The 25480-nt window shown below is 37.3% G+C and overlaps 3 protein-coding genes across 3 annotated transcripts; all 3 read left to right on the top strand.

Moving 5' to 3' along the window:
• Nucleotides 1-2: 2 nt before the first annotated feature.
• LOC113674676 (vesicle transport protein GOT1B) lies at nucleotides 3-5833 on the top strand. The gene is made up of 5 exons (XM_027191158.2): nucleotides 3-134; nucleotides 215-306; nucleotides 948-1126; nucleotides 3255-3336; nucleotides 4972-5833. Exons 1-5 carry the CDS (start codon nucleotides 110-112, stop codon nucleotides 5014-5016), a joined length of 423 nt encoding a protein of 140 aa, XP_027046959.1. The 5' UTR covers nucleotides 3-109; the 3' UTR covers nucleotides 5017-5833.
• Nucleotides 5834-7909: 2076 nt separating this feature from the next.
• LOC113674707 (uncharacterized) lies at nucleotides 7910-16929 on the top strand. The gene is made up of 9 exons (XM_027191193.2): nucleotides 7910-8987; nucleotides 10119-10167; nucleotides 11043-11153; nucleotides 11841-11984; nucleotides 13129-13238; nucleotides 13965-14030; nucleotides 14271-14334; nucleotides 14785-14829; nucleotides 16152-16929. Exons 1-9 carry the CDS (start codon nucleotides 8814-8816, stop codon nucleotides 16376-16378), a joined length of 990 nt encoding a protein of 329 aa, XP_027046994.2. The 5' UTR covers nucleotides 7910-8813; the 3' UTR covers nucleotides 16379-16929.
• A 950-nt stretch (nucleotides 16930-17879) lies between these two features.
• LOC113674710 (KRR1 small subunit processome component homolog) lies at nucleotides 17880-25118 on the top strand. Its single transcript, XM_027191194.2, has 12 exons — nucleotides 17880-17944; nucleotides 18032-18067; nucleotides 18353-18519; nucleotides 19236-19370; nucleotides 19647-19772; nucleotides 20037-20120; nucleotides 21201-21257; nucleotides 21440-21604; nucleotides 22340-22417; nucleotides 23635-23734; nucleotides 24157-24212; nucleotides 24474-25118. Exons 1-12 carry the CDS (start codon nucleotides 17902-17904, stop codon nucleotides 24537-24539), a joined length of 1113 nt encoding a protein of 370 aa, XP_027046995.2. The 5' UTR covers nucleotides 17880-17901; the 3' UTR covers nucleotides 24540-25118.
• The last annotated feature ends 362 nt before the right edge of the window (nucleotides 25119-25480 follow it).

Here is a 25480-nt window from a genome sequence, read left to right as displayed (position 1 = left end):
GAATGAAGCATGCGTAGTGATAATATTCAACGTGGCTTTCCGGTCATAGATCTAAATGAGTTGTAGTACGGTAGAGAGAGATAACAAACATAACGTATAACCTTGGGAAATGTTGCCTATTACAGATTATCAAAGTAAGAACCCCTTTTTCACTTCAACACTTCACATGAAATCTGTGTCTTTGATATTTTTCTGTTTGAAAATTGATTTTTAGAAATCGGCATTGGTGTAACAGGCTTTGGAGTATTTTTTCTCTTTTTGGGAGTTTTGTTCTTTTTCGACAAAGGTCTCTTAGCTATTGGAAATGTAAGTATCTAACACCTTCCTGCTTAAATTTTTAAAACATCAGCGAAAATTGGAGAGCGTTTAGATCTCTTGCAATGTATTTCTACCGGTGCTAAGCATGTTCATAATCAAATATATTGGGCTCTTGTCATTTGAGATATTACACACAAACGTCTGTGGATACTGTTCAGCAGTTCAGAATGTCATCATAATTGATCATTTTCAATTAGATGAGAACTAATTGCCAGGTGCTTATTGATTGATAACGAATCCATTGATGTGAAACCAAAGATACGATGTAACTATTCTCCCTACATTAAAAAGCTAGGCCAGACAAATTTCTCTGCAGCTCATAAGTGTTTACACTTTTAACCCTTTGCGTCCTAACATCAGTATCTTTATTCTCCATACTGTTCTCTATTCATTTCCTTAGGTGCTCCAAGGAGAATTTGTTTAACAGTTAAGAGCTTCTTCTTTAACAGTTAGGAGCTTCTTCAGATCATGATCATTTCCTTTTTTCTCCTGACCTTAATGTGTGATTCAGGGGTGATATTGTGAGGAGAAATTAGATGCTAGTCACTCATAGGGGTCAGAGGATGAAGATAAGAGTTTACTTAGTATTGGTGTTTCAGTTGGATTTTTTTTTGTCTTATCTGTTACAGATACTATTCATTTCTGGATTAGCACTGGTAATTGGATTAGAAAGAACTTTTAGATTTTTCTTTCAAAAACACAAGCTCAAGGGAAGTTCTTGTTTTCTTGGTGGAGTTTTAGTTGTTCTTATTGGTTGGCCTCTTATAGGAATGATCATAGAAATTTATGGATTTATACTTTTGTTTAGGTAAGTTGTAGTTCAATTATGCAAGAATATGTACTTATTGACTGGGTATGAGGGTAAAACAGGAAAATATCTGGCTTGAGGTCATGACAGACAGACTGAGCCCAGGTCCGCATGTCATGACCTCAAGCCAAGTATTTTCCCATTCAGCCAGACCAAACTCAGTCAATAAGCATTATATTTCACTGTATGGCCTGTCGAATTCAAAGGTTTGTTTGAATTGAAGTCTCTGTCCTCTATTTGAGCCCAGAAATATCACAAATATCTCATTAACCTCATTTCATCACATAAACTGTGGTGTTATTCAAGGATTTCGAGCCCTGAGAAAAGCCATAACAATGCATGAAAAAATATCATATTTTTTCATGTATGCATGATATCACCAATCAGCTGCTAACATGTCACTCGCCTTTTGCACCACTTGGTCAGGTTGATGAATGAATGGTGAAGCCTTCACCGTTCTCAATCCAAGGTTGTTTGTGGGAATTTTTTCAGATTACTGTAATTTCCAGCCAATAACCTGCTGGTAATCTGTTAATTTTTTCACAAACAGTTGTTGGTGCGGGTTATAGGAAGGTGCAGGTAATACAATAATTTTTCAAGTTTCCAGTGTAGTTAAAAACGATAAACAGGAAAAAAACAGGTGATAAAATCCACTACAGATTCTCTTCGAAATACTTGTGCAATAACTCGTTTATTTCACGCAGATTGTTCATTATAATAAGAGACTTTATTGCCCTCAATGAAAGCCGATGCAAATAAAAAAACACACAAAACTCGATAACATAGCTTTTATCTTGTTCATACTCTTACTTTCTTACCTTGTCAATTTCATAGCTTGTTTCTTTGTTTAGTTCAAAAAAACAATTCTCACTTACATGGGAAGTGAACTTGAAAATAAAAGAATTCAACAACCATGAAAAGACTGGCTTCAGGCCAATTCACACAGAAAATGATGCCGATATGTCCATTTTGTGGTGCTGCATAATTAATTAGTGTAACAGAATATTCGATGCATCAGAGAAATTTTCTTAGCTAGCACTGCCTTGAAGTAAAGAGTATTTTTCCCGTTTCAAGCAATTTCTCCAACTCAGTAGATCTCGTGATATCGATTTTTTTTTAAGAACTGATTTTTACAATTGGTATCATTCTCAATAAAACAGTGAAGACAAAAAGTGTGAAAATTTGTTAAGTGCATGCTAAAGAATATCATGTCAACAAAAACAATAAAAGAACTTTGTGTGAATCAATAATTTTCTTTGTTTTTGCTGTGTGGGTAAATGGACAGAAATCATGGTATCACTGCTAAAACATTGGAAAAAATCCATATCGCTTACTGACAGTGATGTTCAAACTTTCCTCAAAGGGGAAGAAAACCAAAATACACATAGAAAAAACCAAAAGTTACATATTAAGTGGCTTTGGTAATGGCATTTCTCCCAGCTTAGAACAATGTACCTGAAAGATTTCTTCTGTCAGTAGGGACCAGGTCAATGACTAAGAATTTTGTGTTTTGAAAATTACACCCACTGTTTGTTTTTGTAGTGTTTCTACTCATTTTTTCATCTTGAGCCATATCACCAACACACTTTACCATTTTTATTCAGGGATTGTCAATCCTTTTACTTTTATTCATTGATAAAGTTGACTTTTCTTGTCAGTGAAGGGCTATTGTGTTTCTATGATAAAATAATAACTGGTTGCTTGTAGATATGAAATTGCTCTTCTCCGGTTCAATTCAACATCTCTCTCATGAGCTATCAAATTAAACACTTGAGGAGAAATTCCATATCCACATGTGCCCATGTATTATTCTCGATTTATCAGTTCATACCTTACAGCGCTGGCCCCTCACTTGGTTAGTAAGAGGTATCTATAGCATGTATGACACAAGTTCAATTCTCATGGTTTCTCCAGGTCAGTATTAAATCTTCCTAAGGGGGAAGGATTCTCCCACAGAGGGTCCTTGTGGGGAGGAATGCTGCGCCACACTCATTTCTTGAAAAGAGGTTTTTAATTAACGTGCAGCTTGCTGTATACATATATCTGAATTTGTCAGTTGAAAATGTGTGGTGGAGGCACACATTTATTTGTTTAATTAGACTGAAGTAATTACTGTTGTCATTTTCAGTGGCTTCTTTCCAGTTGTTATAAACTTTTTAAGAAGAGTACCTGTCATTGGAAATATACTCAACCTCCCAGGAATTAGCATGGTTTGTAGGCTTTACATTTTTCATAAATTTACTGTGCATGCTTAACCCTTTAACTCCCAGATCAAATTTGTACTTCTCCTAAATGTCAACCATAAAATTCTTATATTGGTAGTTCAGAGAATTTAGTATTAGATCCACTTATTATCCCCAAATTGATATTTTTCTTTATTCTCGTCACTTACCTGGTTGACATTGTATTGATATTGTAAGGAGAAATTCTGTCTTGGTTACTCATGGGAGTTAAAGGGTGAAAGGTACTATGGCTTTTTTTATCAGCCAAGCTCTTTTTTGCAATTTTAAACCTTTAACTCCCATAAGTGTCCAAGGTAGAATTTCTCCTTACAATACCAATACAATATCAAGCAGGCAAATGATATTAATATCATGAAAATATTGATAAGGAGATTATCAGTTGATCCAATAGAAAATTTTCCAAACTAAAATAAGAATTACATGGTAGCATGGTAAGGAGAATTACTGATGAGATCATGGAAATGAAGGGTTAAAGTGACAGTAGGAAAAAAGCTGCCTGAAAAATTATAATTTTTAAACTATTTGTGCTAACATTTTGCATTGTTTTGTTTTGGAAAGAAGTAGTTAAAGTAGACCATTTGTGTGGTCAATGAGAGCAAAGCATGTCATTAATTAATTCCACTGATATAATAGATAGAATCCTTAAAACTGGTTTTTTTTTTAGTTGCTTTTCAACTCCATAGGTGATTAATGTTCAAAGCTTAACCCTTTAACTCTCAGATCGAATTTGTCATTCCTCTTACTGTTAACCATATAGTTCTCATAATGTTAGTTCAGAGAATTTAGTATTGGATCAACTTATTATTCCCAAATTGATATTTTTCTATATTCTCATCACTTGTCTGGTTGATATTGTATTGATATTGTAAGGAGAAATTCTGTTTTGGTCACTCATGGGAGTTAAAGGATTAAAGAAAAGAGAACTGTGAAATTTTGAACCCTGTTCCAATCATCCACCATTGAGATATGACTCTCTGAAAGAAGAACTTTTGCAAACTAAACTGCTGTCTTAGTTTGGCAAACTAATAAAAAATTTTTTGGAGATATGTATTAAAAAAAAGTAGCTGAATTTAAAGATAATCTTTTGAATAAAAATGTTCCATTTTCCTCTCTTTCTTACCTGGATTCAAATTGATTAAGGAAAATTCTTTACTCTCAGGCCAGGTACAATAAGACAGTTTTTGATCTTGCAGCTTTTCATATGTTTCACCAGCCTGTTGCAGGCATTCTGTTAGTATAGGGAGTGAAATAGTAACTAACTATAGAAGCAGATGGGTTGGAAAAAGTAACTGGTTTGGGTGACCCAACTCAAACCTCTTTCCTTTATGCAAGCCTCCTGCTTTTTTCACTCCATCCTCTGGTATCATGCCATCTACTATTTTGCTCTGTTTTACCAAATGAATGCCTGGAACAGGCTAATGTTTCACCTGCTCTGGACAGTAGTCACATATTTTTGACTCCAATGAAAAAAATAGTACATGAAGTAAACAAACACTTCAGAATTTAGTTAGATATAAATATACAGTAATTGAATGAAATCACCACCAGAACAAATTATACCTAACATTCTGTAATGTGATGTTTTTATATTTAAATTTTCAGATAGTGGGTAAATTAGCAGGAGATGGAAGCAACTCAATGGTGTAAATCACCAAGATCTCAATATATCCAGGCCATTTTCTGGCAGAACTGCACTGGAAGAAACCCATCTACTATCAGAAGTGCTATATTAGGGAAAATGAGTTTTGGACTTCATAGCAACTTAATTTGCTAAGTTCCCCATCAGTTTTGTTTTGTGGCTCCTCTTCATTTTGTATCATGGAAGGAAACAACTTTTTCCTGCAAAATAGACCAAGTACAATATTCCTGCACATATTGTACTTACCATATGGTTTTCTATGACTCAGTCGAACTGTAACTTGCATTGTGGATTCTTGTGAAATTCAGACTGGTCTTGTGAAGAATCTTACTTGTTGTTCTTTGCAGAACTGATGCAGGCAGTCTTTACTCAGTTACTTCTTGATGCTCTTGTAAAAGTTTTATCATTTTGCTTAATTGTGGGAAATTGTAGCAAATGCTCAATACACATGAGCAAAAACAAAGTAAAAATTTGTACTAATTTTGTCACTAAATTTTATTCTTGGGTTGAACTTTACTTTTCTTTCTTAGAAACTTATTGTTCTCTATTAGCATGGCCATTTTAAAGAGAAAAATGAAAATTTCAACCAAAGATTAATTTGACCACAAAAACATTAATTTTTAAGGGGAAGCATTCCTCTAGCAGGTATTCCTACATGCAAGTGTTTCTCTCCTATGGATGTATTTAAATTTTTGGATTCTAGGATTATCTGATGGATTCTTTAGTCTTTATTTGGAAGAATCTATGGGGATACTTGTAAGTATGTATGCCAAGAAATGGAAAATTCTTAATTCTATTCAATAAATTTTTTTGTGTACAAGTAAAGGTACATTGGTTGGGACCCATTGTAAAATGGTATACTCTTGTTTATGAATCCACACCCTGAAATCCATACATTAGTCCTAAGGAAGAATTAGTCTTCTTCCCACCCCCTCCCCTCCTTCCCCGCAGTCGTTGTCTCTAGAGACCACACCGCTTGAGTTCGTCGACAGAGTGGGGGGGGGGGGGGGAGTGGGAGTTGAGGGTTTGGCGATGACCAAAAGAATATGGAAGTTCGCGACAAAAATATTTTCAAGAATTCTATGAATTATGAATTCAAAATTTGAACTCGTGAAAAAAAATCAAACCTGCCTTTGTTACCTAAGAGCGAAGTTGTTTCTCCCTGATGTTAAAAAAAGAAAAATTGTTTCAATTATCTAAAATATCGCCTGATCTCAACTGAAAAGATCCACTCAGACGGCGCTTTAATTAATCTTAACAATGGCCTGTTTTTGTTTTTATCCTGTTTGAAGTGCCTAATTAGAGCTATGGACGCGAATTTGCATAAAGGAAAACCTTGTAGCTACAGAGCGTCTCGTTTACCTAGAAGGAAGTGATATTTCGGTTCATGTCTGATCTCTTCATTAGAGATGTACGCGATTCCAGCTAAGAGAACAGACAGAGCAACGATCTAGCACATCAATTTATTTCAATAAACTCTTTTTGCGAAAGTAAGAAACTGTCGTTCTGGTGTTTTTTATTTTCTGTTTTGCCTGGCCCAAAACGGTAAATTCTTTCCGAAGAATTTGGCTGATTTAGCCACAGGAAGGCCAGCTCGCGAAACGAAACTCCATAAATTTGCGTATTTACCGAGGCTCATTTGCGAGCTTGGGCTACCTGTGAATTCGTTAAAAAAAGAAGTCCACTCGTACGACGGACTCACCAGACAAATAAGCAGGTTTCGTGATCTGTCTTCATTTTATTTTTCACTGATTTATAAATCGATAAACACACAGCTGTGAGCCAAGGTCGATCTACACTATAGCAACTTCTTTCTCGAATAATCCTTCATCAAAGCGACGCAGTTTGTTTTATTTGCCAAAATTAATCTTTTGATGAATTAATAATAAGTTTGACGCAGTTTTTACTAACTGCTGAGGAGTAAAACCACGCAAGATATACATAAAGGTGAAATTAAAAAAATGGTAATACATATCTTTTTTTCAAGCGTGTGTTTCAAAACACTTGTTTGCCTTTCTTGGAAAGGGTACGAAACTGACAAACGAAAACACTGATTGAAAGAATCCTGTAGTCAGGAAGTCTTATTTGTTCAGCTGCATGTTTTATGAAAGGAAAATTCTTTGTTGAAATACTGGTCGTAAAGTCTCCGAAAGCTTCCGCAACACTAATCAGTATTTCAATGTAATTTTGATACCAACGTGGATATGTTTGACGATGATCTGAAGCGGTTCCTGTGTAGTAAAAACCCCTTGGGCTGGGTATGAGTGGGGAGGGGGGGAAATCACGTGTAGTATTAATAACACGGGCCGGGGTGGGTGAGGCTTTTAGCCGCAAGTAGGGATGGAGGAAACTTTGAATTTTAAACAGAATCCCTCTATCTCTCGAACAAGTGCGATGCATATGGTTTGTCGACTATGTAGCGCTCTGATCTGACGGTATATTTAGATTTTAAAATTGATGGTGCCACACATGTTGACCTTGTAATTAAGACCATAGGCTTACATATAGAGATACCTTGTAAAAGACACTGAATACGCTGTACATCCTGACGAAGATTCAAGCTCTCAAAAATAAACCTCACCATGTTTAGAATGTCTTTGTTGAGCCTAAATATGAAATGTTTCTTCCCTTCCCCCCCCCCCCTAGAAGTGAAACAGGTTTGTGCAGAAATATTAATTATGGCCTTCCAATTGACGTTTCTATCTTATATTTTTATGACTTAGGAGTATTAAAAAGTCGAACCGGCATAGATAAAGGAAATGAAAGAGACACGACGGATTTTTTGTAATTACGACGCACAGCTATCTATTGCCATCGCAGCGAGTGAGCAAGGATACCGCGTGGACCCCCCCCCCCCCCCGCGCGCTTTTGTCTAATAATGGCTGTCTTCCATAAACAATCATCGCGTCAAACTCGTTCTAGAGGAGTTTTGATTCAATCCTAGCGCTATCCGCAGCCGCAAATTGTCGCTTCTTGACAAAGGCGATGTGATGCGTGACAACAGAGAATTTGATTTTCTTCACGGTGGGTTAGTGTGCTGCACAATATGTGATCACTCTCAACCCATGAAAGTTTAAACAAAAGTGAAGAAACTGAAACGAGTATTTGAGAAAGCTTATGGCGATAGCTTTTGGCTCAGAGAAATCAAAAGCCACAGTATCACTTTCATTGGAAAACTCGACCACTTAGTAGATATACCCATCGGTTATGTGGGGTCAAATATCAATGAAGGACTGAAAACCGTAATGCTTGTTATTGAAAAGCTTCTCCTCTCTGTCACTTTTTCAATCCTCGCCCCCAACTGCTCCATTCCCTTGCTCCCCTCTCTTAAGCCCGTGAAATAAACCTGCTTTCGGGGAAATTTCGCCTTTACCTAGGCTTTGCCATCGAAAACTCGTCTTTCATAAGCTTCAGATAACACGCCATAATAAGATAAACAGGAAGAGCGAAGTTGATTACAAAACAACCTAGATTGCTGAGACAAAATCATCTCTTTGATCAACTCAAAGCATGTTTAAGCGCAGTGCTGATCCTCCATAGGTCACTCTGGCCTGTCAAAAACGTGCTATTATCACTATGAAAAGCAGACAGAAAGTTGAAGTTCCGCATAACATTAAGATGTAGTTACGACTTCCTGTGTCAAAATAAATGGTAATCTTATTTATCGAGCGTTGAATAACTTGGAACGCTGACGCGGTTAGTATCTAGTCTTAAAACTTCCTCTAGTTTGTGTAATTAAGACTCCGCTTTGTGGGAAGATCTGCAACAGTGCTGGGCATCCGCAAATCTTGCTTAAGTATCCAACATGTTGCGCTTAAATTTTCGTTCTGTTTTGGTAAGCGTTGTTTGGGTTTACTTTATTACGCGGGCGCAATGCTTCGCTAATTTTCACAAGGAAGAATCGAACCGAGGCTTGAACGATTGTGAACGAAGATGTCAGGATTCAGTTTCCACGGAACCTTCCTCGGTGAATGAACACGTAAGTTTTTCACTCCGAGATTTTTTCTTTAAATTGAGGGGGTTCATCATTTTGCGTGGGTATTAATAATTTTCAATTCTCGATACGAAGTCAGTGGACACACAGGTGACACTATGTTAAAAAAAGGCAAATAATGAAAATCGATTCTTGAAAATTTTGTACAATATTATCATTTTTATTTTCTTTGAATTGTAAAGACTCGATTGGTTGATTTTCAAAGGGCGCTTCACGAAACGAACCCACATTACAAGGAAGAAAGACTTTGAACATACGTATTTACAAGTTTGATCAATTAGAATTTTGCAGTCGGTTTTAGAGACAATTCTACGTTAATCATTCACATTATTGGTTTTTTAAAGGAAGTTGGGCTTTCCCCGGTGTTTTTTTTTTATTTTTTTATATTATGTATTTATATACGGCGTTTCAACACATAACAGACATAGCTGAATTAAACTGATTTATCACGTCGGTTTTACCCGCACCAGCTTGTTACAGAAGGCTTAACTGATATAAGAAAATCTAACTGATTTTTTTATTGGCCCTTCTCTGACATCGTTCAGTTTTTACAGCAGTGAATGGTCCCTTCTCATCTAAAACTGATAGAATGTCATAGCTTTTTCTGGGACCTTTTCTGTAACGAGGTTAAAGGAAGGGCACTAATTCCTGATATTATTCGCATCGAGGATACTCAAATTACGAGGTACATAACAAGTCTAATAGGGTGCCGTGTAAATACGAGACGACAGGATAAACACTCTTTACCGTGTATATAGAAGTCGTATCAAGTTCTTTCAAGACATAGGACGCCCTGAAACTCAATAACAATTATTCAGATCGCAAGATGATGCAAATTGAAAAAAAAGGCACGGAACTTTACGGACGAAGAAAAAAACTAAAAAATGATCCTGGCCGGGATGTCTTCCTCGGCCTAGTTCGTCCTTGTCCACGCTTACAATCGGCTGGGGTTCTTTTCCGTCTCATTTTCTTTGGCTGTAGCTCTATCCTAACAAAATTCAGAGGCCTTAGCTGCATCGTGTCACCTGTGTTTGTTCGTTATTTCACTTGCTAATTTTATGCCAGTCACTTCACCTTGTTTGACAAGAAATTAAATATTTTCCTCTCGATTTTCAGGACTCAAGGTTATCATCATGTTTGGAAAAGTGCCTATCTTTGAATGAAGGTATGGTATCATAGCAATGGAAAGCGTGCTGAAAATTAATGGGCATAATTTCAAACCTTTATGTTACCGCCACACACTGCAGAAGATTTGCAAGAATAACGAGCATTTTTTTTTATTGCATTTCTTTCACACGTTGCAAGCATTAATGCTTTCTTTAGCCGATTACAAGCTGAATATTTCCGTCACACTTATCAACTGAACAAAGGAAAAAAATCTGAGAAATCTAGGCTCATCTTTCTTTGGGCTGTGACTGACAGAAGTGGTACTTTTCTGCTTGCATGAATTTTTTTTTTGGATCACGCACAGCATAGAATAAACAATAATTCCTTCACAATAATATTAATTACACAGAGAAACGTCAGCAACCGTTGCGCAACTTACGTATAATTAAATATTAGAGAGTTTAAGGTCTGCTTTCTCTACTATTACTTTGCTTGATATTCCGTCCCCTTTAAGATCTGATAGCAGTAAGGGCAGGGAGCAGAAATTTTGTGGAGAGGCGCAATTTTACAAGTCGTTTTGAATTCGGGGTTCATTTTAAAAAGATAAGATGATTTGGGGGTGGGGGGTGGGGGTGGGGGGTGGGGGGTGGGGGATGGGGGATGGGGGTTGGGGGGCTCAAGGCGGTTGAGGAGGAGAATTCCATAATCATCAAGGCACTGTTGAGATGAACTCCGACTTTCACATCTCCTATTAATTCTTTTTCGCTTCCATTAGCACCTTAGATGCATCAATAAATAGAAAACTACCCCCATCAAAACATTCACACGCCCATAGACAAATATTTACGAGCTCATTACAGATTTTTCGTCAACCGGTGCCTCAAAGATTTTCCAAGAGTAAGCGCACTGAACGCAAGTTTTCTCTTATTGCAGCGACCGAGTCGGAGAACGATGGAGCCACAACCTCTACTCCCGGCACACGCTCAACTTCTGAACTCTTGAACTCTGCAGATCCGTCAACAACAACAAGTTCCTCTGAAAACGGTGCGAGAAACCTCTATTTCAATGTAACTGTAATAATTGTAAAATGTTTGGTTGTTGAATGTTGTTGAAAGCTTCTCTTATATGTAAAATTTCTTTTCCGTTAAAGGTAAACTCGTTTTTTTAGTAGTGTCGTCGACGTTTGAAATGTAAGTTTGTATAAGTGAAAATGCTCGGGCATTAAAGATGAATATTGGTTTTTGCCAAATATCAAGGTTGTTTAGGTTTCCAGGCCAACTTTGTGGTTTTAGCACAGTTTTCAGTAAATGTCAAAGTTATTCGAGATCGCATTGGTTTTACCTCGCATCGTCCTGTGATCGGCCTAAGAAATCGCGCCATCCTCTCAATCAACCAATCCGATGCAAAGCTGAAGCTAATAGGGACTTGGTTACCCACGTTTTCACGCCCCTTCAGCAGGTTGCTTGCCTATGTTCTCAGTTCTTATTGGCTCATTGTGATAATTATCTTTCCGCTAATTGCTTTCAACTAGTTTGGGTTTCACGACACTCAATCGATGTGTGCTAAGGTCATTTTCCTATTTAAACAAGCATGCGAGTTTTGTCTGTTCAGTTAGGCAAAATGCTACATAGTACCACTTCCCGCGCCAAGAAACCAACGCCAAACTTGTATGGATTATTGTTGTACAGTAATTGTCGCGGTAGTAAAACGCTTCTGTCCTTCTCGTCATAGTCTGTCCGTACGGAGATAAGTATGCTCCCAATCCAGATGAAATCGAACCAGGGAATGTAAAGGAGGTGGAAGTAGACTTCGTAAAGATGAAGGAAGGAGACAGCCAGGAATGGGTGGCGAGAGTGAATTGGACACGACCAAAAGGTAAAATGCGTTTGTGCTTGAGTCGCATGTAGCGAGATTAAAGGCTACTCTTGAGAACCTGTGTTTGTTCACGTTTATAGATATAAACGCATAAAGAATGTTTTCTTCCGTGCAAAACGATTACAGCCCTTCAAAAAGTTGAAGGAAAGGAGGCATTAATAATAAAGCCCCTTAGCCGGCCGCGCGCTGATGTTTCGTGCATAAAATTTGAAGAAGAAAGTAAGACAAAGCCTCTATCTTAGAATTAGCGAAAATGAATTGAATATACAAAAAGAATAAAAAGTAGCTAGACTTTTCGAAAACAAAGTTTACTCTAGTAATTACGGGTATTCTTTTGTATTACGCTTTTTCCAGCTCTAATAAAAACCTTGCTCGTTTGCAAAACATCCTAACTTATTTGTTGAGGTTTTTTAGCTGGGAAGTACTGAGGCGGGTCGCCTATTCATCATTTCAATAATCCTCCATTTAGTGCAGACGTTTGATCCCTGTGTTTTCCTAGTCGTTTTTGGTGTTGCAGTAGGAACCCAGAGAGCCGGTTATGTACTCAAGATCTATCCCTAACCACGGTTTTACGCAATGAAAGAGCCAAAGGTTCTCTCTATAGGAGGGTTGATTTAATTAAAAAAAAATGTCCTTCCACTGTTCGCTTTCGGCTCTCTTGACACTGTTCGCAAACAAACATGTTCATATTAAAGATTCAGCTGAATTGAGGATTTTTTAGGACGCGGTTTTGTTAAACTAAGTTAAACTTTGTTAACATTATCAATTATTATCTTAATTAATAATTAATTAATCACTAATTATTAAATAATTATTGATTAATTATTAATAATTATTATATTAAATTATCAATTATTAAATTATTTGTTTACATTATCAGCCTATAGAGTTTTGTTTATTCACTAATCAGTTCATGTTAACCCTTGAACCCCGAATCAGAAATCAAAGTCGTTAGAATAAAGGAAATGATGACGAATATTTAAGAAGCTCTTGATTGCTTAACAAATTCTCCTTGTCAGCACCTGAGGGAATGTACAGAGAACAGTGTGAAGAGAATGCATATTGATATCAAGGTGTAAAGAGTTAAGAAGTATGATTTCCTAGCGACCTGTCATTGTTTTTCCTTTTTCTTTGGTTTTTGTAGACGTGAATATTACCTCTAACTGGCTTGGTTACATCGTGATATGGTACACAGAAGGCCCAGACAACTCGGACGAAATTTTTGGGAATACAAGTTGCAAACTGGTGCCCAAGGTGAGAACATTTCTTTGTACGTTACCAAAGAGTGCGAGCACGTCCTCATTATTAGCACTTCGGTACGAGCCTTCCTTCGCTCGCGAGTAAGCCCGAAGCCAGCCTTGAGGAATGGGAGTCGGCAAGAGGTCTGTAAGGGGTGTATCACTGAAAATGAAGTAGACCCTCGCAAAAAGTCTCCCCGACTCGTCTCAAGTCTTCCCGCGGGCGGAGAAATGGCGTCCTGCAGGGCTCATGATGAAGTTATGCTTGCAAGCTACCACAGAATTGAAAAACAAATCGAAGAAAAACGAGCATAATAGACGAAGTTTTGCACATATATCAGTTCAGATGAAATCCAGTCCTAATGCTTGTTTTGAGTCACGAGCTCAGAGTCATCCAGATGTACGGTTTTCGTAAGACATGGCGAGGTACTTCGTGATATTTTTTATAATAGTTATTACGTATTGATGACCCGGGTTACGAAAATGGCACCGGCTGAATAAAAAGTCAAAAATCATCAAAAATATCTTGCTAGAAACTACCTGAAGCATTAAGTTTAAAAAAATATTTGAAGATCTTCCTCTCCAATTTTCTTTAAGGAAGCATTCGTTTCCTTCTCGCGGCTAAACTCTGACTGTCACTCTGTAATGGAAAAAAAAATAGCCCAATTAATCACAATTCACTTCCTGTTTGAATTTAAGCCAATAACGTTCTTACTTCATGTTTTTTCTTCGCCTTTTTCAGACTAGACCACACCTTGACATCAGCGAAACGGATGGATGGAAATACCCCAACACTCTTTACCTTACTGTGAGTGAATCCCTCTGTTGAGATCTCAACGCGCCCAAAAAATAGTTACATCCCAGTCTCAGAAATGAACTTGCTCCTATTCTTTCAAGATTTTTTTTATTTCGGTATGCTCTCACTCTAACTTTGCTTTTCCTTCTTCCCGCCTCAAATAGTTTACTACTCGCGGTGGAAAAACTTTTCCTTTAACATCTTACATGCTTGAATTTCTACATTATTTGTATCATTACTTTTTTCCTTCAGGTTGTTGCTTTGCCCACCAATAAACTTGAATTCCCATTGGAAGACTATACACCACTCAGAACAGGTACTAAAGTAGACTGTCATGTATTCTGCATCAATTGCTATTCCTCGATATTAATTGGTTAATTTATGCATCCATCGATCCATCGATCCATCGATCCATCGATCCATCGATCCATCGATCCATCGATCCATCGATCCATCGATCCATCGATCCATCGATCCATCGATCCATCGATCCATCGATCCATCGATCCATCGATCCATCGATCCATCGATCCATCGATCCATCGATCCATCGATCCATCGATCCATCGATCCATCGATCCATCGATCCATCGATCCAGCGATCCATCGATCCAGCGATCCATCGATCCAGCGATCCATCCATAAATTACTGCGTTTGTGCGTCCGCCGGTCCGTTCGTACTTTTTCTGTTCACAATTGGTTCATTTGTTAGTTAGGCCTGGATTTCTTACTGCTGCCATTTTCTCAAAATTTTGTATGCTTTTAGGTTGGAGGAATGTGAAAGTATACAGTCCAGCTAATTACTCTGAAGGTAATTAACAGTTTGGATCCTTACCGTGTGATACTATCTTATTTTTCTTGATTTTATGGTGATAGCGTCTCAGGAAGAAAGGGCGACCTTGCCGTGACCTGAATGAAAGAGTTATTACGCAGTTGGCAGAACCACATAAGAATAAACTCGAAAGCGAAAACTCAAACCATTTATTAGCAGGGATTCCGATTATAATCCACGAATTTTCCCATGATCGAACCGAGTAAACATCCAATTTTGACAGTAGAGTAGGTTTTCGATGAACAGAAAATTACACCTCAGCGAGCGAAATTACAGTGTGCATAAAATACGATAAAACTTACCGAATATTTCGAGTTTAGAGTGACCAACAACAACAATTTTAGGTTACAAAATATGTCAGTACAAACACGACTAGCTCTTTTTCGACAAACACATGGTCCATTTCCTGAACGCTGACGTAAAAATGTAGGCACGCAAGTGGAGTTACAAGAGTGAACAGGGAGAGGGGCGCCTCCCAGCAATGTAAGCCATAGAGTTATGTGTCGCCCAAGTGGGTATGTTTTTTGAGTGGTTATGTTTTGAAAAAGGGTATGAAATTTGAATGTGATGGTCTTAAATCGGAAATGGTTTTCAAAGGAATAACGAACATGAATTTAGGTCTTTGATTGGAAAAAAAAGAAAGAGAACTGACCAAAATACATCATTCGAGCTGAATTTTCAAATGAGTTTTACCAATTCGTGGCGCTCTGAAGAGGGCCTGAAACACAGCAGGGATAGGTTTAAAAATGAGGTTTAAAAAGGGATGTTTGGGCCTGGAAAGGGGTTAGGATTAATAACCCCAAGAGTATAACCTGGGATTAAAGATTCTCTTTTATTTCTCAAAACTTAAATCAATCATTTGCAAAACTAAAAGCAATAGTGACTTTGTCGCCCGCGTTTTCCCGCGCTTTAGGCAGTTTGGTTGTTTTTTTACGTTGAGTTCTAAATGGCCCTTAAATATATTTTCCTTTATTTTAATTGGCCTTTGTGGTTACTTTGGTTTTTGCTTTACGACACCCAATCCAATAGCGCTCTAAGAGCCAATGAGAACAAAAAGTAAAACCGAGAAAAATGCCTAAAGCGCGGGAAAACGCGGGCGACCAAGTCGTGATTGGTTTAAATTTTGCATCTGATTGGTTGAGAGAGTGGCGCGAGTTTTCTGGACCAATCACAGAGCAAATTAAAGCAAAAACAGAGTAATCCCGGATTACTTTTGACGCTCAGTTGAAAATTGCTCCATTTCACTGACCGAAAAAGTGTTTTATTGAAAATTTTTTACTAACATGCATCAAATATTTCAGGTAATAAAATTTTCGAAGAGAAATCCTTTCTGATGATTCTTGCTGGAGTTTTGACGGGCTTTTCCTTGATTCTGATTGTGTACATCTGCGTTACCAGGCGAAAGGCCTGCACCAGGGGCAAACTGGTCTTAACAACCGAGAAAAAAGCACGAGAGAAAGAAGACGAGCTAAAGAGTGATCTGTTTGTGATTCAAAACCCTTGTTCTGATGTTAAGCAGTTCGTGTAGTTTTATGGCTTTCACTGCGTTTAACGTGTATATTTTATGGTAAATTTTTATACTGTTAATATAATACGTGTTTTTCATAAGTTTCTCTAAGCCGCAAGGCGGTTTGATTTCCTTTTTCATCAACTTTTATGAAAAGAGGTAAACAGGAATATATTAAAAACTGAAAATAACAGGAAGTTTTTGGCGTACTTAAAGATCACACTCATCATCTTAAATGCATTTAAATCTTTGTATTGTTCTAGTTAAGCTATACAAAGAGAAACGAAGAGTTTCTTCTTTCTTCTCATTGCTCGGGGCTTGAAGAAATCGCGAAGAAAGTAACTGGCTTAGTTGGTCTGAAAGATAGGGGTAGTTTTTATGTTTGAAATGATCTCGGAGTTTTCTTATACTTTTATATTCATGTATTGTTTATCATCAAAGCTACGCTTAAACAGAACCAGTCGTGACTTGGCAATTAAACCACCCACAAGATTAGGTCAACGATAGTGTTATAAGCAAAAGATTGTAATCTTGGTAGTTACAGAAAAATAAATTGATAACATAAAATAAAAGCAAATGTTAGTATTTTTTTTGTTTTTTGCTTCACAAGTGTAATAAATATCACCTTCTACCATAGGGTGAAGTGACGGATAGGGTGCCCTGGGAACCCTTGGCCCCTCCCCCTCGTGAGATAATTGTGACATTCCTGGTGCTCTTGTCAAGTCTGCCATAGTCAAACGTCAAAGATGGCCGCTTTTCTCTTGTCCTGTTAACGAGCGGCCATTTTGATTAACCACAAACAAGCAAATGGCATATCCTAGAATACTGAAAAATGAGCAACTTTTTGAAGCTTGGGTCTAACTGTCCGATATTCTGGTACTGATTTATTCCCCAAATTAGGTCTGAGAAATTTTCAAGACTTCATATCCAGCTCGTCCTTCACCGGGTCTCCAAACGACCGTAACTAATAAATCTGTTTTTTTTTCCTCTCTCTCTCTCTCTCTCTTTTTTTATTATTATTTTTTTATGTGCCACACCAGGAACAGCTCCCGACCACATACAGGAAACAAATACGAGCATTTAATTAGGCACCCTTGATTTGTTAGTCCAAAGTTTAACCAGTTGGTTATTGTTTCAAGCGAGAAGATTAAGTGTTACGTCTGAGGAAAATTCCAACGTCTCTCCAAAAGCTCCCTCTTTGTTAAACCTCTCTCTAGTAACCCCCCTCTCAAATAATCCCAACCTCCTCGCGACTCCGTCTGGAACCTCAGGTCTAACTCCCCACCCCTCCTCCCTCTTCCCCCTTCCATCAAAGATAGCCTCCAAAGTAAAAAAGAAAATTTAAGCGAAATGCGGGCTCACTAAAAGTATTTGAGTTGTAAGGTATGCTGTCTCTACTTCTTTCATGGATACTGATTTCCAAGCCAAACTCCCCTAAAAAAACTCCCCAAACTAACCCTAACCCTAACCATCCTAGAAGCATGGGTTTGATGGCCAAAGAAATAAGAGAAGGTCTGGGAACTAGGTTAGGCCAGCAATCCATCATGGCGGACGGCGATGGCAAGCCAGCTGGAACAGAACAACCAGGTAAAAGTTGAAATCTTGCTCCGGTTTAGTGTGCATTTTAATATAATTTCTTTTGAAAACATTGATATATCCTAATATTTTTGAAAGGTGGCAGCAAGAAAAGAAACTACAGGAAAGACAAGCGTAAGTCTAAAGTTTTATACATGCACGTGTATCACAACTTTAAAAACATTCATGCTCAAATTAAACTTAGATAAACTTGAGACAGAAAATGTCTCGTGTAGGGTTCAACCCAAATTAACTTTCATTTTATTATACGTCCTGTAAACTTTAAGAATGTGATCGTTTAGTGTTTAATTTGAAGCGTGAATAGTCTTTGTGTTGTCATTAATCCTCAGATATATTTGATAGATTTGATTTACTTGATGCATACACGTTTGTTGATCTTTTCGTTCCATGTTTTCTTAGCCTGGGATCACGAGGGAATTGACCATTGGAAAATCGAGCCATTCTCAAATGAAGACAATCCTCATGGCATGATAGAGGAGAGTTCGTTTGCAACTTTGTTTCCAAAATATAGAGAAAAATACCTGCGGGAATTCTGGCCTTTGGTGGAAAAGAAGTTGAAAGAATCTGTAAGTTTATTCATACGCTCAAGACACTCACGTGTGAACAATGAACCTTTGGTACAAAAGAAATTGTTAGAAATGTGAACTTGCTCTTATGGAGTCCACTGTTGATTTATTAAAAATAATTATCATGGTTAGATGGAACACATGTGCTGGTGACAGATCATGGAAAAATTTAGAAAAGCATTTTAAATGAATGCCTATACTGTTACTGGAGTGTTGAGGAATTTCTGGTGAGAGACAGGCTGGCTGAGAAGTGTGAGCAATTTCCTGCTAATGCAAAGGCTCAAGTTTGATTCCTTACCTTAGCATCATAAGTGGGTTGATTTTGTAGTTAGTTTTCAGAGTTGTGTACAAGTCTCAGTGGCTGCCTTCCCTTAAGCGTTTGGCCTGCAAGAGTTACTAGAATCTTTTTTCCTCTTACAATATCACCCCCTGAATCACACACTAAGGTCATGAGAATGAAGAAAATGATCATTGACTTAACGAGCTCTAGATTGTTAAACAAATTCTCCGTGTCAGCACCTCAGGAAATGTATAGAGAACAGTATGGAGAATATGCATACTGATGTTAGGGTGCAAAGGGTTAACAGAAACCAATGCTCAAGTCAAATTCAGATTTGATTTGAAATCTGTGGACCAAGAACCACTCCATGGATATGCAGGCATTGATTTTCATCTAGTTGTTTATTTTTTCAAGATTTTTTTAAAAATACTTTCAGGGGTTAAAGTGTCAGCTTGATGTTATTGAAGGAAGCATGACAGTAAGTACAACACGGAAGACGTGGGATCCTTATATCATCATCAAGGCCAGAGATATGATCAAACTTATGGCAAGAAGTGTTCCATTTGAGCAGGTTTGTGATCCCAGTTAGGGTACTAACATTTACCGCATGGTAAGAACTAGTTATTGATATCAACCCTTTGACCACTTAGAGTGATTGGCATCTAATTTCTCCTTACAATATCACCCCTGAATCAAACATAAGGGTCACAAGAATAAAGGAAATGATAACCAACTAAAGAAGCTCTTGATTGTTAAACAAATATTCCTTGTGCCTATTGACCCTTATAGGATAGCCTAAGAGCTTTTTGAGATAAAAATCCCACCCCTTTTTTTTTCTTTTCTTCAGGCTCAGCGTGTTTTAGAAGATGATGTTGCATGTGACATTATAAAGATAGGATCCTTAGTTCGTAACGGAGAAAGGTTTGTAAAGAGAAGACAGAGGCTTCTTGGTCCAAATGGGGCAACATTAAAGGTCAGTGAGATGGTTTGTTTGACAGATTTTATTTACAAACCAATCTGGGTAGTGTATCTCGAAAAGCGTTGCATTCATTTTGTCTGTTGTATTTCATTTCAATCCTCTCCATCTTTGACTTCATTGTTTCTCTTGGTTAACCACAATTGCCTCTGTCTTTTTGTATTACTTTAATCACATTATTTACCAATTGAAATGAGTTATTATTTTGATTTTAGTCTTAATTCAAAGGACTTACATTTGAAATATATTTGTCTTTTGAAGGCTCTTGAATTACTCACGCAATGTTATATCATGGTACAAGGCAATACTGTGGCATCCCTCGGTCCATACAAAGGACTTAAACAGGTGAGAGAATCTTCCTTGTTCTTTTGAATATAACTGATTTTATGTCTCATTTTTGAAGTTTTAAAATTTTTGATTTTGTGTACAAGAGTGGAGTCTTTGTTCAAAGTCCTGTTTGTGTTTGTTTGTTTTTTGTTTCGAAAAATTTAACTGGGTACAAACATAGGCTAGATCATCAAGTTGTGTTTAACCCTTGAACTCCTAGAAGTGATTGACCTGTAACTTCTCCCTGTAAAATCCATTCATCATCTTGCAAAGAGGTAACAAGAATACTTAAACTAATCAGGTAGAGGTTGTTTTCTTGATTTAACACCAAATTCATGTTACTTATTTAAAAGGAAATGTGTAGCAGCTAGAAGGGAGAATTAACAATCAGATCTTGGGAGTGAAAGGCTTAACCCTTGAACTTCCAAGATATGATTGTTACTTCTCTCCTCTAACTACTGCACATTTCTTTATCAATTAATTAGGAGAATTTAGTGTTGTATTAAGATACAACTTCTTCCTGTTAAGTTTGGGTATTCTCATGACCTGTTTGCTGGATAATGTACAGATATCATTGGAAGATGTTACTTGTTAATCACCCTTGGCAGTATAATGTTTGATTTCAGCCTGGACGATCTTGATCCTTATTCTGTTTATACGCTGAAGGTTTCAAAGAGATGGTGTTGGTTTAATATTTACTTGAAGGCCCTGAATTGAGAGATGTAGGGGTTTACAAACCCTTTTACCCCTGGCAGCTAATTTTTACCTTCAACGTCAACCTTAAATCACACATTATGGTAAGGAGAATAAAGAAGATGATCACCAACTAAAGAAGCTCTTGACTGTTGAACAAATTCTCCTTGTCTACACATTAGGAAATGTGGGGAGAACAGTATGGAGATTATGTATAATGATATAAAGGTGTGAGGGTTTAAGTAAACAGAACTAGACTTGTATCCCATCCAAGAAAGGTCTCAATTTGTCTTGTTGCTGCATGCCTTCATCAGAAGCTCGGATAAGCATCAACTATCACAGGGCAACCTGCTTCTTGAAATTTATACCGAAATTGTGAAGTGCTGATTTTCCTTTTTTCATTAGGTGCGTAAAGTGGTGGAAGATACAATGAAAAACATTCATCCGATTTATAACATCAAGGTTTGTGCAAATTTGTCGAAAATGGTTTCAATTTTGTAATGGCAATAGATGGTACATTTTTACATGACTGAGGATTGATCATTTAAAATACAGGACTTCCCAAGATCTCAGGGAACCTATAAATCAAATTTTAATGAGCAGTTTTTTCATAGTGATATACCTGGCTCTTTTCTCACTTGTAGACACTGATGATCAAAAGAGAGCTAGCTAAAGATCCAGAGTTGAAAAATGAATCTTGGGACAGATTTTTACCCAAGTTTAGACAGACCACCACAAAGAAAGTGAAGAAAGCCAAGTTCAAGAAGAAGGAATATACTCCATTCCCCCCACCTCAAACAGAAAGCAAGGTAACACAAATAATTTTAGTTCAAATCATACTTACCAAGACATTGCTTCCCTATGCATAACTTTTTTTATGCATAGGGAAGTATCAGGTGTGAGCTTTTTATTGAAATTTAAGAGCATGAAATTTCTTTTATCATGGAGAATTACTTTTCCATATGAGGGACCCTACCCTTTCTCCCCTCCCCTCCCTTTCTTTTAGCCATGATTTGAGACCTGAGACCAAAGAATTTGGATTTGGTTGGAAACGTAGAATGTGGGAGACACTACAGAGACATAATGGTTAGCACAAGAGTGGGCATTGAGAGTTCTTTGTTTGAGACATGGCTGCAACATTTTGGGCATGAACTATATTCTCACAGTGCCTTCTTGACTCAGGAGTGTTAATGGGTACTTTTGAACTGCTAGAGAAGCCTAACAAAAATACTAGAGTGTGACCTGCAAAGGACTGCTAACATCCCATCTCTTATGAGTGGCAACAGTCCTAGTTCCTTCATGCTACAAAGATTGAGACAAGTTTTGGTAACTTGTACATGTAGGCTGCTTTGCTTTAGAAGCATGCCAATGATTAGTTTTGGTGTTTTTAGAGGGACAATGTTTTTCAAAGTGCACTTTTTGCAGAACATTAAGCCAACTTTTGACTCGTTGATGTGACATGCACTTGGGAAAAGCAAACAACTCCACACTGGTTGTCACACTAATTGACATAATGACTCTGAAGATTTGTTTTCTTCTTTTAGATTGATAAACAGTTAGCCAGCGGTGAATACTTTCTACAAGAAAAAGAAAGGAGACTGAAAGCTCAACAGGAAAAGAAGGTAGAGATTACACCTGAATTAGGATAGTTCCTACATGTAGAATTCTTCAGTCTTTTGCTCTCAATTCTGGATCACATAGTTATAGTTGAGTCTCCACTTACTCTCGTTTCTCCACAAGAGCCACAATAGTAAGGGCTATCAAAGAGTATCCTGACTTCCAAAATAACCTCTCAACATCAGGCAATTAACCCTTTAACTCCCAAGAGTGACTGATATCTTATTTCTCCTTACAGTATAAGTGCTAAATCAAACATTAAGGTAATGAGAATAAACAAAATGATCACCAAGTTAAGAACCTCTGAGTTTCAATCAGATTACACAGTTGTTTACTATACTGAGTATTTTACATAACATTGAATAGAGAATAATGCATGGAGGCACATAGATATGGAATTTCTCACATGTGAGTGCAGAGAATGAGTGAAGTATGGAGTTGTACACGAGAAGAGAAATTCTTTATCAACAAGCAACCAAGTATTATTTTGTGTATTATATAATCATCATGGGCAAGACAAGAAAATTCAACAAATGACCTTGGATTGATAATAGTGAATGCTTGGCCACTCATTCATCAAACTGATTTATAACATAGCTAGTAAATTTGTCTAATCAAATTCAATTGTGTGAGCATGCTTCATGTTCCTATTGTGCATGCTCATGACGTCAGCAAACTTATCCCTCAAGAAAAAAATTTTCCATTGGGTTGAAATGTTATAAAACAATTGGTTCATATGTCAGCTGTGCATTCATTGAGATATGAAGCACTTGGGAAGTTTAGAGAGCACTCAAGAAGCTAGAGTTGCTCGAGGCATTTCATGCTCTCCAAACTTCCTGTGTGCTTCATATCTTGATGAATGCACAGCTGATGTATGAACCAATTGTCAAACAATGGCCCAAAAGGAGAGTGACATGTCAGCAGTTGATTGGCATAATCAAACACACTTAGAAAATTATCATCAATTTGCAAATGTGCAGTTACAGCTATTCTCTTGGCTGGAAATCCTTGTGAAACATTGTAGTTCATATAACAAAGATATTTAAACTTTGAACAAGAAAGCTTTCCTGCAACATCCTACATCCTTGTGTTGGCCACTTCTCTGAAATGGCTGTTTTCTTCTCTCTCTCAAAGGTGGCTGTTGTATATCTTTTTTGCTGTACTTGTGGTTGATAGTTTAAGCTCAAAATCAATCCTTATTGAATCATATTTTGACCAACAGAACCGTCAAGTGGCTGCAGAAGGAAAGCGAAAAGCTCAGCGGGAGCAGGCGTTCATTCCACCTGTGGAGGAAAAACCTAAACAAGAAAATAAGAAGAAAGGTGAGATCCACAAGCTGTACATGCCCACCTAGAAAAAGAAATATACTCAAGCACAGCCCTAATTTCTAGCACTTAGCACTGCAGGACAAGTGTTTTTCTACTGCTGGAAGATTTGAGACAGGTCAAGGAGAGGTCTTCTGAGGGTCTGGCACTAATCATCTCATAATTAGTGCCAGTGCCTTTGCAGACTTCTCCATAGCTTGCTATACTCAAAGACTCAGACTTTCTCACTGGCAAAGAAACTATTGCATTGCTTGAATTGTTGTTCTCTCTTTTGTAGCTTTTACAACCTAACTACTCATCACTTATTAGCAATAGTCTTTGTGATAAGCTTCCACTGAGGAAAGAAGTACTGGTAACTGTCAGCATTGATGTGCCTATTTTGCCTAAAAAAAATGTTATTTTTAAAATGGTGATTGTAGCAAATGACAGCAAAGTGGATGTGGAAGCCTTCAAAAAGAAAATAAAAAATTCACAGGTAAGACGGTTATTTATTGGCTTAACCTTTTCTTCTTTACTATACATACATGTATGGTGAAATTATTTTGCTTGCTAGACAAAAAAAATTAGACTCTCAATACTAACATTAGTTTGAATGTTGTCACTTCAATGTAATTTGCAGTTATTTAACTGGTAAACAGGAGTTGAGCAGTTTTAAAATAAATCCTTTCATCTGCAGACAATTTCCTCTATTTAGTTTTAATTTTTTTTCCATATCTCTCTACCTTTTTTTTGACAGAAAAGAAAAGTTGCTGAAACAAGCAAAACAGTAGCTCCCACAAAAAGTAAAAAGGTCAAAAGATAAGAATGTAAATAGTGTATTATCGGAAATCAATTTATGGAAATAAACATGCTTTTTAGTCCCCCCTTCCCCCCCCCCCCCCCCCATAAAATGCTGTTGCTGTAGTCTGCTATGGTGTCAGAGGAGTTTTCCCCAGAAGGATTTTGGATTTTGCAGTGAAGGTCATCACCTTAATATTTGAGAAGAAAGCAACAAATGAAAAATTCCATGGTGCTCATCTGAGACAATTGTGTAGTGAGGATCAAAGACAATGTTCTATTTGTTCAGTTTTCTTCGATTTAATACACTTTCTCGATACTGTTATTTTATTTGATGTGCAACCTTCCACTTCAGTTCCATTTTTATTGCCAGCTTTGTTACTTTTTTTAAAAGTGTTCAATGCCATCAAGATGAATGATCGTCAATTGATATCAATAGCAGTACAGTAAGAAAGGATGGATTTATCACTGTTTTATGTAGTGTTTATTGAGAACTTTTTCTATTCAAAGTGAGTACTTCTTTTAATATGTAACTTACTTGAAAAAGCTGGCAAGGGCAGGTGTTCTGGAATTATGTTCAAATAAATTATTTTAACCCTCTGTATTTTGTTTTACCTTCAACTGGCAGTTTAAACCACAAATGCAGATGCAAAGGTGTAGGGGTCACACAGTAGCCACCTTAAACCTCTACAACGTAACATTAGTATGCATATTCTCCAAACTGTCCTTTATACATTTCCAAGGGTGCAAACAAAGAGAATTTGTTTCACAATCAAGAGCTGCCTGAGTTGGGGATCATTTCCTCTACTCTCAGTACCTTTATGTTTTGATTCAGGGGTGATATTGTGAGGAGAAATTAGATATTAGTCACTCCAGATTAGACTGTAAGCAAACTTGGACGTACAAATTACGTTTTGAAACTTGCTCTTGCAACCATACCAGCCTGCGTTTTGTACTGTCCATTTG

Source organism: Pocillopora damicornis, chromosome 10, assembly GCF_964200805.1.
Source record: "Pocillopora damicornis chromosome 10, jaPocDami1.2, whole genome shotgun sequence".
NCBI classification, from domain to species: Eukaryota; Metazoa; Cnidaria; class Anthozoa; order Scleractinia; family Pocilloporidae; genus Pocillopora; species Pocillopora damicornis.
The sequence above is the reverse complement of the archived record's forward strand: the minus strand, read 5'-3'. Positions and strand labels throughout refer to the sequence as shown.